General features: G+C 50.7%; 2 protein-coding genes across 5 annotated transcripts in view; both read right to left on the reverse strand.

The window, feature by feature from the left end:
- The window catches only part of FLOT2 (flotillin 2), a 31,424-nt gene extending 23,368 nt beyond the window's left edge, over positions 1–8,056 (reverse strand). For 2 of the 4 annotated variants that reach the window (XM_054008816.1, XM_054008817.1), the window contains exon 1: positions 7,943–8,056. In XM_054008816.1, coding sequence (XP_053864791.1) covers positions 7,943–7,991 — 49 coding nt within the window. In that variant the 5' untranslated portion in view covers positions 7,992–8,056. The remainder of the gene's footprint in view (positions 1–7,942) is intronic. The other 2 variants (XM_054008821.1, XM_054008819.1) reach the window with 2 other exon arrangements.
- A 2,557-nt stretch (positions 8,057–10,613) lies between these two features.
- DHRS13 (dehydrogenase/reductase 13) lies at positions 10,614–15,201 on the reverse strand. Its single transcript, XM_054008252.1, has 5 exons — positions 14,829–15,201; positions 13,649–13,767; positions 12,750–12,873; positions 12,194–12,505; positions 10,614–11,376 (listed from the first exon to the last, which is right to left on the reverse strand). Exons 1-5 carry the CDS (start codon positions 14,953–14,955, stop codon positions 11,114–11,116), a joined length of 945 nt encoding a protein of 314 aa, XP_053864227.1. The 5' UTR covers positions 14,956–15,201; the 3' UTR covers positions 10,614–11,113.
- Positions 15,202–15,643: the final 442 nt, after the last annotated feature.

The raw sequence follows: 15,643 nt of genomic DNA on the forward strand, positions 1-15,643 counted from the left end.
AGACACAGACAGTGTTATCTCAAAAGCACCTTATGCTTCAGGCGTCTTCTAAAACAACAGTTTAAAAAAACAAGCTGAAAAGTTGGATTCTTGCAGGGGGAATACCCCAAGCTGTGGACAATACCGGCTGCTTTTAGCTCAGGAATATTAGGACATCCCAGGCTTTGAAGGTACAACACAGACTCAATTGCCTGCAAGTTGCTTAACTTTGTGTTTTTCCCAGTAACTCTTTTTGCCATGCCCGGGTTTAAGACCTGAAACCAATGAGCTTAAGAGCCACTAGCTTAGATTTTTGTTTTGATCACTACTTGTACATGCATTTTTCTCCCACCTCCAAGACAACAGCTCCATGCCAACTTGCATGACCGCTGGAAGACTATTCCTCCGAATCGGGGGGGGAAGACTTTAGGCCTGATCTGCACTTAATTAGATCAACCCCAGTTACCTCACTTGGGGCTGTGAAAAATTGTGTATCCTGAGTGCCGCAGTTAGTTTAACCTAACCACCCATGAAAAGGCAGCTAGGTTAATGAAAGAATTCTTCTGTCGACCTAGCTACTGGCTTTGCGAGAGAGGGATTAGAAAAACCCCTGCTATGGAAGTAGGGAGTGTCCATGCTGTGCCGCTGTAGCGAAGACAAGCCCTCAGAGAAGCTGATTGCTAGGACAGCTCTTAAAACAGATTCAAAGCAATGTCATTTAATAGCTCTTGGAGGCTAGGAGACTGGCTTGCTCCGTTAATTAGCCAGACTCTCAGAATGTACGCTCTCTGCCGCTTCTTAACCTCATTTTCTGACTGTTACTTGTATAGCAACATGTTCTGGATAGATTCTGCTTCCCAGAACCGTACTTATCACTGGGCAGAAATGGCAGCATGTGTCCCTTCAAACAGATGTTATTTTCTTTCACGGACAATGCAAGGAAATATCCTACTTAGAATCGTCTCCAAAATGAGCAGCAGCACCTTTGCTAGTTCTCACCAGAAAGCACAGAAAGTTACATTTGTGCACAGATTTGGTGAGGTTTATAAAATCATTCTGAGTAGTGTCCAAAGCAGAAAGAAAATATGAAAAGTTACAATAAAGTTCTTCTAGAAAGAGTCAATCTGAATTTACTAACGGGAATGAACTGCCAGACTGGTTCTTTAATACAAGTTGTACATCTGGGCACAGTAGAATACCGTGGTGGTAAAAGAATGAGCTGCATGAACTAATTGCTTTAAACACTAATTTCCCATTTACAATTTTGCCATCTGCTTCCCAGGTCCCAAAGATCAAGTGAAAAACCAAAAACAAATCACCGATGTGAAAACTTTGCAAATCTGGAAAACAATCCCCAGCACAATGAGATTTGGCAGCGAAACCTCCTATTTCAGCTAGAACATCCCCTCTTTTCTTCAAGTGTGGGTCTCACAGCTACTTGGCTACAATTTACAGACCTCCATTGTGCCTTTTCCAGCACAACAGAATGCAGCCAGCCAGATTCCCAAGGGAGGGAGGATTCATGCCAGACAGCAGTATTCCAGCTTGGAGCCTGCAGAGGGAAGTGCTCCTGCATTAAAGTCAGAAGTGTTCCCAGAGCCAACAGAAACTAGATGGCCTGTTTCTTATGAGATTAGATGAACCAAATTAGGGTTTATGATTAGTTCCAAGTATACATACAGAAAATGCCTCCAGCAGATCCAAAAAGGCACTTTGCGCTGCTGCTCTAAGAGTCACATTCAAGAAACGACAGAAGCCCATCTGGGGAGAGGCCAGAAACACAAAGCGTGGCTACATTAACATCTGAAACAAGCCTCCCAGCTGTTGACAGACTTAGGCTAGCAAGGCTTGAGCTAGCGAGCTAAAAATAGCACACTCCCAGCTGCAGAGAGACATACCCACTGAGGCCCAAAGGTAGAGGTCCCTTCTGCAGTTTAAACCATTAAACAGATGCGTATTGTCTGCTGTAATCAAACTAGCTTTGATGAGTGAGCGTGACAATGTGAGCCGTCACCACCTACTCTGGCTGCTGCATTTGGGAGCTTAACCGTTACAGATGGTAGCAGGTCATATTGGGAGGGTCTCTGGTGATCACACATCCTCTTCCAGTGACTTCATGGAGACAGGATGGTGACGGGAAGGAGAATCAAAATGAGCTGGGTCCCAGGAGACAGAGGAGAAAGGAGGGACTAGGAACCTCCTCCCCCCCCCCCGCCCTTCACCTGTATGAAACAACTTCTCTTGCTTTCTTCTTATCCCCCCTCTCACTTATGGGGAAAGGGATGCCAAATTTCATTGTTCTGTAAGTAGAACAAATGGTGAATGTCACATAACCCAATCTGTTTATTGTTCAAACATACTGGGCTTGTTAACCAAAATAAACTGAGCCATGCTGGGAAATCTAAAAAAAAACCACTAACAACTGAGTGCAGAAAACTAGGGAGCTGGTTAGTAATTAAAAGCAATTATTGATGGGGAGGAGAGAAAATGAAACTGAACAACAGATGCATAAAGAAATTCATGTGCAGTGAAGTCAAGTCTAGGCATAGATCAGTGTCAGAATCTCAGAGTTAAGTTGATACAACTTGTGTGTAGACAAGGCTTAACTAAAATTAATTTAAATGGTATGGGTTAGTTAAACCAGTGCAAACTCCTGTTTGGACACTTATCAATCAAAAACTGGTTATACTATTGTCATAACTATAAAGGGAAGGGTAACAGCTCTCCTGTGTACAGTACTATAAAATCCCTCCTGGCCAGAGACTCCAAAATCCTTTTACCTGTAAAGGGTTAAGAAGCTCAGGTAACCTGGCTGACACCTGACCCAAAGGACCACTAAGGGGACAAGATACTTTCAAATCTTGGGGGGGTGGGGGTGGGGGTGGAGGCTTTTGTTTGTTCTCTTTGTTTGGGAAGTCGTTTGCTCTTGGGACTGAGAGGGACCAGACATCAATCCAGGTTCTCCACATCTTTCTGAACAAGTCTCTCATATTTCAAACTTGTAAGTAAACAGCCAGGCAACGTGTGTTAGTTTCTTTGTTTTCTCAACTTGTAAATGTACCTTTTACTAGAGTGTTTATCTCTGTTTGCTGTACTTTGAACCTAAGACTAGAGGGGGGTCCTCTGAGCTCTTTAAGTTTGATTACCCTGTAAAGTTATTTTCCATCCTGATTTTACAGAGATGATTTTTACCTTTTTCTTTAATTAAAAGTCTTCTTTTGAAGAACCTGATTGATTTTTCCTTGTTTTTAGATCTAAGGGGGTTGGATCTTGATCCACCAGAAGTTGGTGGGAGGAAGGAGGGGGGATGGTTAATTTCTCCTTGTTTTAAGGTCCAAGGGGTTTGGATCTGTATTCACCAGGGAATTGGTGAAGAGTTTCTCAAGGCTTCCCAGGGAAGGGAATTAGCTTTGGGAATGGTGGCAGCGGACCAGATCTAAGCTGGTAGTTAAGCTTAGAAGTTTTCATGCAGGCCCCCACATTTGTACCCTAAAGTTCAGAGTGGGGAAGCAGCCTTGACAACTAGTTTACCTAGCACCAGTAACAAGCTAAACTGATGACAGTTTTAAACTAATCTAGACAGCGTCCACACAGCATTTGCACTGGGTTAACTAAATTGAGTTCAAAACACACCTTTGAATGAACTGGTGCAACTGTGTGTATAGATCAGAAAAATCCAATGTATGGCTTGAATTTTACAAGCCGTAACAAAGATGTGCAACATTACACCATGAAAATCTCACACTAAATTCTTCCTGGAAACTAAAAGGAAAAGCCCTAAGACAATGTTAAGCAAACCACACATGCAGAGAAGCTATTCCAACTCTTTTGGAGACTTAACAAGCACTTGACAAAGGAAACATTGGATTCAATCTGTTGCAAAAGGCTACAGTGCTGCCTCCTGGGAAGGGCAGTGTCTCTGAAGAGCGCAGATTACCCAGTTCTATGTAATTACTGAACAACAGTATTAAAGATTGGCTCAGGCTTGTGTCACACTGCAATGCACCTTGACAGGCTGTGAGGTTGCGTACTGGACTGTAACAAACAAACAGGTTTCAGGGAAAGAACAGTACTGTATCCAGTCACAGTTCAAGGTTCTTGGCTAATCACATTTATGAAACTAAACCGATTATCATGGTACTCGGATCTTAGGGGAAATGGAAGCCCATTTCCTTTAAAGACCTTTTAAACAGCTAACCTTGCATGAGGTGTGTAAGAACTTCACTTTCAGGAACACATATTCTGAATACAAATGTGGAAATCTGATTCCAAAGGCTAAACAGATAAGGGTAAAACCTCTCCCATGCAGAGAAGACAGCCAGAGCTGCCTGTTCCCCCTTACTGTTATATCATGCCTACAAACTTTTAATCCATCTACAAAGCTAGGGAATTAAAGCATTGTTAGTCAGAAGATCATGGGAGTCCATATTAGTTCTGTGACCTGCATATCATATTTGTTGTTTACAAGTCAAAAAGGTGATTTTTTTTTCCCCAAGGAAAATTGGGATGATCCTTCTGTGTCTTACATCAACATATACAAGAAAGGGTCTGTCACCGAACATAGGTGACCATTTTGTTGCTGACTAGAATCCAGATTACTCAAGAGACAAGCAGAGTAAAGACATGTCAGTAAGGTAAGCCGATACATTTGATGTTATTTACGGACTGCAATCACACGTTAAAGATTGCTCATGTAAGATATCTAGTAACAAGAAGGATATGTAGTTTGTGTGTAAGTATTACAGGATCACAATTCATGACTGGCAGAGTGCAGGAGGGCCACGCATAGCTTAAATTCAGGGAAGTGAAATAAGCCAGCCAAATAAACCCGTTAACAGTGCAGTCAGTATTGGCCATTTACACAATGGGAACTGCAGTCTGATTGTCTAGATAAAGTACTTTTTGCATTTTCCTGAAAAACTTCAATGGCACCAGTGCCCTAGGACAGAAGCCATAGCCTCAGTAATGGCCAGTATGGAGAGTGCCGGACATCCGATTCTGGGACAGATTTCACACGGAAGTGCCCCATAGCACACTGCTGTCCTTAGGTTAAACTAGAACCAAACCAAACCAAAGAAAATCCTGAATAGTTTTTCAAATGCTGAACAGAAGAACTTCAAGTCTGGATTTAAAAGTTCCCAGAAGTAATTTTATAACCAATATGTGGCTTAACAGGAACCCAGAGAAATTACCACAGAGTGGGAGTAAAGCACTAACACTCACCATTGACCTGTGCCCTTGGAATCAGATTTCCAAATAAGGCCATCAAGCAAAGGGTTGTATTGGTCAAACAGAAGTTACAGAGAGCTGACTGCTTGTTGGAGTACTGTATGTCACTATAAAAAGTACTGAAAGAAAACCACACCCCCGAAATGGCATATGGTGAGATTCCCTCCTCAACAGAGACAAGAATTTATTCTAAAAAAGCTTTTCAATTAAAATATTTCTGAGCCATCTCCCTAGTAAGTGACCTCTTAACAGTATTACTAAGGGGACCCTATACAGCAGAACATAAACCTGTTCACATGTTCTAATACTGGTTTATCACACACAAAAACTTCTCAACTATGATAATAACTACACACAGCAGGGATGAAAACCAAAACGGACACAATTTACAGACATTTTAACTCTGCCCCTGAGGTTGCTCAATGTCCATGGAATGCTCTGCCCCGGCATGTTAATAACCCACCAGTCACTCAACACCCAGATAAACAAAGGGTTATTAGTACCACAGGCACAACCGTGCAGCCAGGGCCCAGACTGAACACCTATTGCAAAGCACCCAGGAAAGAATGAGGCATCCATAAGCACCCCCAACTCTTTTAGCCTGTTTCCCAAGCACAGAACCAGTCTCTTAGGAAACAGGCAGGTGTTTGCATCGCACACAGCATGCTGGGTAGTGGAATACAAAGGCCATCTTTGGTGACGATACGGAATACAGAACAGACCTTTATAGCCAGGACCGATGTATTCATATACAAGAACACAGCAATGGCCACAATACAGGGTCAGACCCGTGGCTTATCTAACCCAGTACCTGGTCTTCCAACAGTGACCGATGCCAGATGCTTCAGAGGGAATGAACAGAACAGAGCGATTATCGAGTGATCCAGCCCATTGTCCAGTTCCAGCTTCTGGCCGTCACAGGTTTAGGGACACCTAGAGCATGGGGTTGTGTCCCTGACCAATCTTGGCTAACAGTCATTGCTGAATCCATCCTCCACAAAAACATCTATTCTTTTTGGACCCCCCAAAATTCTCAGTATGCTACTGCATTTGATGGGTTATCCTAGGCACACCGGGGCTGAGCTGTGGGAAAATGCACTTTGGGGGTGTTAATGGATACCACAGATTTCTGTTGCCATGTCTTGCGATTCAGAGTTTATATACTGCTGCTTTCATAATTATATTTTGCTTTAAAAAAAATTAGTAACTAATCAGGGATTAAAATAAACTTGTTTAACGACCAAATTTAAAAACACAGAGGATAATTCCCCTTCCTTTGCTATTTGTAAAATACTATTCTTGGACCCTGTAAGCAGGTTTTAGAACATGTTTGAACGACTCATTACAACCAACTCATTAGGCTCTGTAACAGGCCTGTCCTCTAAGAAAGATTTACAGATTGCTTAATAGACCAACTGGAAGTGATTGCCACTGCCTGCAGGAAATTTCAGGCTAAGGGACTGATGTAACTGGCTTGCAAACCATGATGATGTAGTTTCAGATACACAGCAATGGGAGTGGAGCAGCCTTATAATCATAATGTATCCTTTGTAACCCCAAAGGTTTGTTTCCTCCAAGGCATGAGGAAAGATGGTTAAAGATTTGAGGGTCAGAGTCCCTATCACCAAACCTATCCATCAACTCCATCTCAAAACCAGTGTTGACAAAGAGGATTTATGTAGACTGACAGCATATTGAGCAACTGAACATTATTTGTAGATGCCATAAACATTCTCTTGCCCACAGCCCAAGCATTCCACATAACCACAACGGATTCAGTCATCATCTACAGGATGCAGCATCATGTATTGGTGTTTAACACAATTCCACATTTTGATAGAACCAGGCCCCAGATCCTCTCCTCCTAAGGCCTTGTCCTTCACTGTGCACACTTCACAGTTGCAACTGTAGCATAAATCAGATAAAGGCATAATCATCACTCTAAGTACGGTTAGCAGACACAGTAGAAAGGTACCTGCTGCTTCTATTGTTGCTACCACTGTTGATGAATTACAGAAACAAAGCTCGCTAGCAGAGCTGCAGCCTCAGAGAGTACCACCGCCAAAGCAGCAGCAAATGGGCAGCACAGGGACCAATGGTTGCCACACCCCTTGCAGCTCCAAGGTGGCAAAGGGAAAGGGCTGACATGCGCTCACGGGCGGGAATGATGGAAACCCCCCACCCTCACTGAAGACCCAACGAGAATCTCTCCCTTTTGGGGCACCACCTGCCCCATCTGTCTCTAAGAGGAAAGGTGCCTGACCTCCATTCCGGACAAGCCGATGCATCTTTCGCCCCAAGTCCCTCCGATCGAGGCGCCGACCCCTCCCGAGACATTTCACACCCGACTCGTTGGCCCTGCAAGGGGCACAGGCCCTCCCCCAGGGGAGCCCAGCATCCTGGGCGGTGCGACCCCAAAGCGCCAAGCCCCCCCCCAGGTGCTACCCTGGGCGCCCCGCCCCAGCCACTGGAGAGCAGTCCTGGAGCTGGCCCCCAGCCCCCAGCTCCAGAACCCCCAGAGCTGTGGGGTCCCCTCCCGGGCCCCCCATCAGAGCTGTGGGGAACCCCCCGCTAAACCTCCCCCCTTCGCCCCTGCGGGGGCCCAGGCCCCCCAGCACCACAGGAGCCCCCCCCGCAGGGGACCCCCCCATCCCCCTCAGGGCTGCGGGCACTCCCCCCTAAGCCCCGCCCCCATCACGCCTGCCGGGACGGCCCCGCCCCGCCCCGCCCCTACCTGACACCACCAGCGCCTCGTTGGGCCCCACCGTGTGGCAATTGCCCATGACGCCGGCGGCAACGACACCTCCCCGCCCGACTCCCAGCCGCAGCGCCAGCCTCGCCCCGCCGATCCCACAACGCCCCGCGCGCCAGGGGCCCCGCCCAGCCGCCGGAAGTACGTCACCGGGAGGGAAAATTGGGCTGTGGAGTCGCCATGTTGGGAGGGGCTCCCAGGCGGCGCGCGCCCGGGAGGGGGAATGGCGGACCCCGGCCGCCATGTTGGATTGGAGGGGGGGGGGGGGGGGGAGGGTGTCTGTCAGGAGGTGCCGTGCTGGGTGCGTTGGTGTGTGTGTGTGGGGGGGGGGGGTCTGTCAGGCCGTGCCATGCTGGGTGCGTTGCTGTGTGTGTGTGGGGGGGGGTCTGTCAGGCAGTGCCGTGCTGGGTGCATTGGTGTGTGTGTGTGGGGGGGGGGGGGGGGTCTGTCAGGCGGTGCCGTGCTGGGTGCATTGGTGTGTGTGTGTGGGGGGGGGGGGGGGTCAGGAGGTGCCGTGCTGGGTGCATTGGTGTGTGTGTGTGTGTGGGGGGGGGTCTGTCAGGCGGTGCCGTGCTGGGTGCATTGGTGTGTGTGTGTGTGTGGGGGGGGGTCTGTCAGGCAGTGCCGTGCTGGGTGCATTGGTGTGTGTGTGTGTGGGGGGGGGGGGGTCAGGAGGTGCCGTGCTGGGTGCATTGGTGTGTGTGTGTGGGGGGGGGGTCAGGAGGTGCCATGCTGGCTGCGTTGGTGTGTGTGTGTGTGTGGGGGGGGGGGTCTGTCAGGCAGTGCCGTGCTGGGTGCATTGGTGTGTGTGTGTGTGGGGGGGGGGTCTGTCAGGCGGTGCCGTGCTGGGTGCATTGGTGTGTGTGTGTGTGGGGGGGGGTCTGTCAGGCCGTGCTGTGCTGGGTGCGTTGGTGTGTGTGTGTGTGTGGGGGGGGTCTGTCAGGCAGTGCCGTGCTGGGTGCATTGGTGGGGGGGGGGGGGGTCTGTCACGTGGTGCCGTGCTGGGTGCATTGGTGTGTGTGTGTGGGGGGGGGGTCAGGAGGTGCCATGCTGGCTGCGTTGGTGTGTGTGTGGGGGGGGGGGGGGTCTGTCAGGCGGTGCCGTGCTGGGTGCATTGGTGTGTGTGTGTGTGGGGGGGGGGTCTGTCAGGCGGTGCCGTGCTGGGTGCATTGGTGTGTGTGTGTGTGGGGGGGGGGTCTGTCAGGCCGTGCCGTGCTGGGTGCGTTGGTGTGTGTGTGTGTGTGGGGGGGGGGTCTGTCAGGCAGTGCCGTGCTGGGTGCATTGGTGTGTGTGTGTGTGGGGGGGGGGGTCTGTCAGGCAGTGCCGTGCTGGGTGCATTGGTGTGTGTGTGGGGGGGGGGGGGTCAGGAGGTGCCGTGCTGGGTGCATTGGTGTGTGTGTGTGTGGGGGGGGTCTGTCAGGCCGTGCCGTGCTGGGTGCGTTGGTGTGTGTGTGTGTGTGTGGGGGGTCTGTCAGGCAGTGCCGTGCTGGGTGCATTGGTGTGTGTGTGGGGGGGGGGGGGGTCAGGAGGTGCCGTGCTGGGTGCATTGGTGTGTGTGTGTGGGGGGGGGGTCTGTCAGGCGGTGCCGTGCTGGGTGCATTGGTGTGTGTGTGTGTGGGGGGGGGGGGTCTGTCAGGCAGTGCCGTGCTGGGTGCATTGGTGTGTGTGTGGGGGGGGGGGGTCTGTCAGGAGGTGCCGTGCTGGGTGCATTGGTGTGTGTGTGTGTGTGGGGAGGGGTCTGTCAGGTGGTGCCGTGCTGGGTGCATTGGTGTGTGTGTGTGTGGGGGGGGGTCTGTCAGGCAGTGCCGTGCTGGGTGCATTGGTGTGTGTGTGTGTGGGGGGGGGGGTCTGTCAGGAGGTGCCATGCTGGGTGCATTGGTGTGTGTGGGGTTTGTCAGGCAGTGCCAGGCTGGGCTGGATGTAGTGTGTCACCAGCTGGCCTGTGGGCTTGGTAAGGAGTTGGTAGAGAACATGGGGATGATCATTGTACGCTGGGTCGCACGTATAGGTAAGTAGTGTCAGCAGCCGTTCAGTTGCCCCTATTAACACCCAGCAGCAGCTCGGGGTGATTTTCACGGTTGTGGCCTTTTCTAGAAATCCCCAATTCTGTGACCAGCTAACACCTGTAAAAGTGTTAGACAATATCTACAGAAAGTGTTAAAGGGGGTTTCGCCTCATGTTAATTCACTCAGTTTTAAACAAGCACTTTTCCCCCTACTCTAGACAGAATTTAAATGACTCTCATAACTTGCTGGCTGCAGCCAAGACATCTTCAGAGAGACGCAGCAGCTGTTTCACTGGAGGAGGCACCCATTGGCCAGTCTGCAGTGAGGACTTTCAGCATTTTGTCTCTTTGTGCACGTAGCTGTTACCTCTAGCATCCTGCCCAGAAATTCGGCAGACTTCCTTTGAACGTCAGCCTTCCAGAAACTTCTCAGCGAACACGTATATGCTACCCAGGAATTCTGTGCAGTTCTAGCACCGGACCCAGCTGACCAGTTACATACAGAAACATCCTCATGAAACTGTTGCATTCGGGCTACCATAGAACTAGTCAATTGCCCCAGTGGAAACATGTTTAGTGTTCGGCCTCAGTGCTATTCTTGAAAGGCAAGGGTAAACTGCTCTGACAACATGGGATGCGGAAATGATACATGCTCAAGGAGGTGTTTTAATTCATCTTCTAAAACAGTTATTTTTATTGTGTTTTAACTGATACAAGTATAGAAAATGCTATCAAAAGTGTTTGGGTATGAAACAGAGCTTGAGGTGAGAGAAATGAGAGAGTGGATAGCACCAGCAGAACCCATATCATCATCCTTACACATTGTGGGGCAGGGTAAGGCCTCTACATTCAGCGTGGGAGTCCCAGCTCTCAAAATCTTATTTGTTAGATGCAGTGTAAAGAAAATCCTGCTGCTTAAAAAGATGGGTAAATGTTCATATTACCACGCTGGATAGTCTGGCATAGCCTCGATGCCATGGAAGCTTCCACCATGTAACTTCCAATGTATCGGAGGCCTGTCTTTCAGCTCTGCCTCTCTCGTCAGTCCGAGGCCCCCTCCGTTTCCTAATGCACCTTAGTCCACCCCTACAGCAGCCACTGCTATTCCAGTCTATGGTCCCCACATAGCTGTCAGGAGATAGCACATTCTAAGCAGCCAAACCCACCATCCTCTCACTGACTTCCCACAGCTTCTTGGCAACAGCATCGTCACGGGCCGGGGGCCTGGGATCTTGTACCCGGCAGTCCACAAAGTACCGTCCACTGAACATCTCAATCCCCTCCTGCGTGGCACAGTAGATCGAGGTCTGGGCTCCGTCAGTAGGGTCTCGGAAGAAGAGCCAGGAGATCGGAACAAAGAATGGCGACAGCCAGATCGGAATGTAGCGGAATAGTTCAGTGTTAACAACCCCTGGAAGCAAAAGAAAGCAGCAGCTGCAGTTAGACTGGAGTGTACAGGAAACATCCCTCCTCTGGGAGCAGGGTGTCTTACTCAGGAGGCACAAAGGGCAATGGCGCCAGTGAAGATGGATAGAGAGAAGGCAAAAACTACGTGAGACGCATGCAGGCACACTGGGTTTGGTTCTTAGTTCATTTCACTGAGAACCATCCACAGACCTTTGGTCTGACCCAGTATGGCCGTTCTTATGTTCTCTTGGCAGGAACTTCACCTCAAAGAGGGGTTATGGATATGGACAGTTCAAAGAAAGTGACTTGCAAAGTAGGGTGTTGAATGGTTTCTGATCTGTACCTCATGCTTCCTCCAAATACCAGTTCCTGCATGCTCAACACCCATTTTCTGGCCTCCCTCCCACCCAAATTCCAACCGGTGCTGGAGAGGTAGGAAAGAGAATTTAATTGCAGGCAGGGCAAGCTGCAGAATTAGGGGTCACGGCCTTGGGGGTAAAGAGTAACTTTGGTTCATTAGAAAGCTGCCTCTCTTATTAAGATTGCTGACCAGTCCTCCTTGACTGGGTGGGAGGCTCAGTATGAAAGGGAAGAGCCGCAGGAGTCCGGGAGCTTGAGTACCCCTCTTTGGGGAGTTCTGAAATTAACCTACATCAGAGATTATTGTCCTTAGTAGCCAGTTTGGATGTCCTGAGGCAGGTCTCAAACAGGACTGGATTGAACTTCCCTTCTTGAGTGGCGAGGCTCTGATCTATAGCCCCCAGGAACTTGGGTGGGATTTGGAAGGTGCATCCCTAGAGAAAGGCTGGACCCACACTCACCTGGGTGAACAGCATAGCAGGTTACATCAGTTCCCTCCAGTTTGTTGGCCAGCTCTCGGGCATACAAGATGTTGGCCAGTTTGCTGGTGCAGTAAGCCTGGAAGTTCTGCAGTATCCCTTCCACCGGCTTATGGAGGTTCTCAAAGTCTATCTTCCCCGACCGATGTGCACTGGAGGCCACAATCACCACGCGGCTCGGTGCACTGAGCTTCAGCCGCTCTAAGAGGAGGTGAGTCAGAAGGAAGTGACCAAGGTGGTTGACCTGAAAGACCAGGTTAAAGCCATCTTTCTTCCTGCCACCTGCTCCAATCCCTGTAGAAAAAAATAAGCTCCAATATACAGCAGTGATCTCTGGTCCAGGACTTTCTCTGCCTGACAGGGTCCTGCAAACCAAAACCAGTCTACAGGATGTTATTCCCTGCCTCAGAGAGTCATCAACCCATCATCAGCATCCAGGGATTTCCCCCAGATCCTCCTCAGCACAGCCTCAGGGCCTGAGCTACCTACCCCGGCCCCACCCAGAGCTGGGTGACAGACTCGGTAATGAGATTTCCACCTGCGTTGTTGATCAGGATGTCGAGGCGAGGCTCAGATCTCAGGAAAGTCTCTGCAAATGCTCGCACCGAGTCCAGGCTGGCCAGGTCCAGACTCATGAAGAGAACCTCATTGTTCCCGCTCTCCTGGAGAAAGAGCGGGGAGGCACTCAGTGTAGGCCACAGTGGTGCACAGGGACTCCGGCCCAGTGACAGCGACGGGGAAGGTGGTACCCCGTTTCCACCTTGAAGCACGAGGCAAACTGCAAACAGGAACTAGCAGAGGGAGCTGCTTTCCCTTCAGAGCACCCAGCCCCAGAGCGTGCGTGTGCGGTTTTTTTTGCAGGCTCCACAGTGGTTACTGTTTGGCACCATGCAGCCAGGCCACATTGAGGCACCTGAGCAGGATGGAGAAAGGCCTCACCAGGTGTTAAATTGGCAGTTGGGCAGGTAAACAGGAATTCGGGCATACCTGGGGCAGTCAGAGAATCCAGCCTGGGGGATGCTGTCATCTTGGTTAGCTCCCTGCCTATGGAAATGGGGCCCACCATGCCCGTGGAATGTGCACAAACCCCTTGCCAGCTTTCTCTGTAGGCAAGTACCTCTGCAGGCCTCCACTCCCCACCCACTGCTGGCATCTGTGCCCCTCGCCTCACTGGGGAGCAGCAGAGCCTTTACATGCTGCTCCCTCTCCTATCTGTCATGGCACCTGAACCCTTCCCCAAGCTGGTACCGCTGCCCTCTGTACCTCCCTGGGTCTGCCCCATCCTGAGCCTCAGTGGACCCTCGCCTTTCTCAAAGTTCGGCAGTGTCCCGTGACTGGCACAGGACGGGGCAGACCTGCCATATTGCAGTGACTGCTCATCTCTGGGGCTCAGACTACATCCATCTGAGCAAGAGAAAAGGAGCACAGAGCCCGCACCCGCCTGATGTCATAGACGGCCGCTTCTCCTCTCGCTCTGCTGCGACAGGCCAGGATGACGCGAGCTCTTCTCCGGGCCAGATCCAGGGCTGTCATCTTCCCAATCCCAGTGTTTCCCCCTGGAAAAGCAGAACAAGGAGCTGGGCCCAAGGAGGAGACCAAGAGCAGCCCAGCTCTGTGGTGTGGTAGCACTGGGTTCCCTCTCAAAGCAATTCATAGAGCCTGCCTGAAATGCAGCCGCCTCTGGGGTGGAATGGTGTCTAGCCTCTGTTTGCCAGAAGCTAGGAATGGGCGATGGGATGGATCACCTGGCGATTCCCTGTTGTTCATTCCCTCTGGGGCACCTGGCCCTGGCCACTGTTGGAAGACAGGACACTGGGCTAGATGGGCCTTTGCTCTGACCCAGTAGGGCCGTTCTTATGAGGAGTGCGCAGCCAGCACACAATCCCCTGCACAACAAACCCGGGGAAGAGAACTTTGCCGAGGACACCAGGGTCCAAACCTCCTCTCACTGAAATTGCCTGGGGAACTTTGTTTTTTGAAAGTCACATTTAGAGGATCGAGATGCAGTGTTCTGTGCGGAACTGCTACCGAGAAATCCTTTTTCTTACTAGGAATAGACTGTGGAACGCCTTGCCACAGCCAAGGAGGGATTGGCTGTTTCTATGGTTATCGTGCATATCCAAAATTAGACTAGTCAATACTAGAAAAGGGTTTGGGGAGGGAAAGAGCAACTCAGCACCCAGCCAAGTTCAAACTCTTACAGGCTAGGAGACTTCACTAGGGGACAGGTTATCCCGTAACCCTGCTGTGGGGCTGCCTGCCCATTCGTCTCACATATCCAGCCCTGGCCACTGGACTGAAGGTGGACCCCAGCTGATTCCAATCTGTCTCAACTAGCGGAGTCAAGTCTGCTGGGATCCCAACCCTTGACCGCAGGCGCCTTGGTAGCGCCAGCCAGATGCAGTGAGCGCACATCTGTGGCATACAGGGAGAAGGCAGAGCTGGGCCGGGCACCCATGCCCCTGGATGCTCTGCCAACAGGAGAGAACATGCTGTGTGAGAATCAGAGTCCTGGCCCTGGAGTGGGGGGTGTTCCCACGTTGAAGAGAGACGATCTACCAGAGCCCAGGTAGCGCCCCCACTGCCCCTGGAGGCACCTGTCCCCTCTCCCGCTCACCTGTGATCACCACCGTCTTCCCTCGGAGGCTGGTTTGGGCCCTACACTTGGCCCCTTTGATGCAGTTGTAATAGAGGAGGGCATAGAGGCCCAGGAGCAGCCCAAGCACTAGCAGCACTGTTGCCATAGCTTCCCGGGGCCCAGCTACTAGGATGAGCAGCAGTTTTCCCTTGGCTGCAGCCAATTCACAGACGCCTCCAGCTGCAAATTCGCCTTTCAGGCCGAGCTGCGCTCCTCGGCGGGCCGGGGACTGAGCCAGAACCCGCAGCAAGGGAAGGACCAGGCCAAAGGGCACTTGCTTCACATTGCAGGAAAGCTCTCCTGGGCCGGTCTGTGCATGCAGCAGAGCTATGGCAAGCCTCCTGGGCCAAACTCTGCCTGTTCACGCCCAGGATGTGCACGGTGCTCAGGCTGGCTGGGCCTGGGCCCTCTGCCTTATAACGGGAGCCTGGCTGTAGTTCAGTCAATCTGCTGGCAACACTGCCACCTGCAGATCCATCGCCTGCAAGACACTCGTTCAGCTTTGGACAAGGAGCTAGAGCCGGCCGGGAAATTTCTGATCGACGTTTTTGGTCCGAAAAAGCCAAGGTGTCAAAACTGAAATTGCTTGCAGGAAAGCAATGGGGGTTTCCATTCATCCCCCGCTTCAAACAAACGGTGACAGAAGTGTCAGTCCTCAAAAACATCCTGTTTCAGCATTTTCTAAACAAAAAAGTTCCAGCTTTTGGTTTAAATGACTTAATAGATGGAAGAGAAGGTGGGTGAGGTGGTATCTTTTATTGGACCAACTTCTGTTGGTGAGACGCACAAGCTTA

The sequence above is a fragment of the Malaclemys terrapin genome, chromosome 18 (assembly GCF_027887155.1).
Source record: "Malaclemys terrapin pileata isolate rMalTer1 chromosome 18, rMalTer1.hap1, whole genome shotgun sequence".
NCBI lineage: Eukaryota > Metazoa > Chordata > Testudines > Emydidae > Malaclemys > Malaclemys terrapin.

What these genes read in the sequence shown, in the direction of transcription:
- DHRS13 (XM_054008252.1), bottom strand. Translation starts at nt 14,955, where the DNA reads ATGGCAACAGTGCTGCTAGTGCTTGGGCTGCTCCTGGGCCTCTATGCC. An exon ending in GAAGACGGTGGTGATCACAG is followed by an intron (nt 13,768 to 14,828) that starts GTGAGCGGGAGA and finishes CTGCTTTTCCAG; the next exon opens with GGGGAAACACTGGGATTGGG. An exon ending in CCGTCTATGACATCAGGCGG is followed by an intron (nt 12,874 to 13,648) that starts GTGCGGGCTCTG and finishes CTCTTTCTCCAG; the next exon opens with GAGAGCGGGAACAATGAGGT.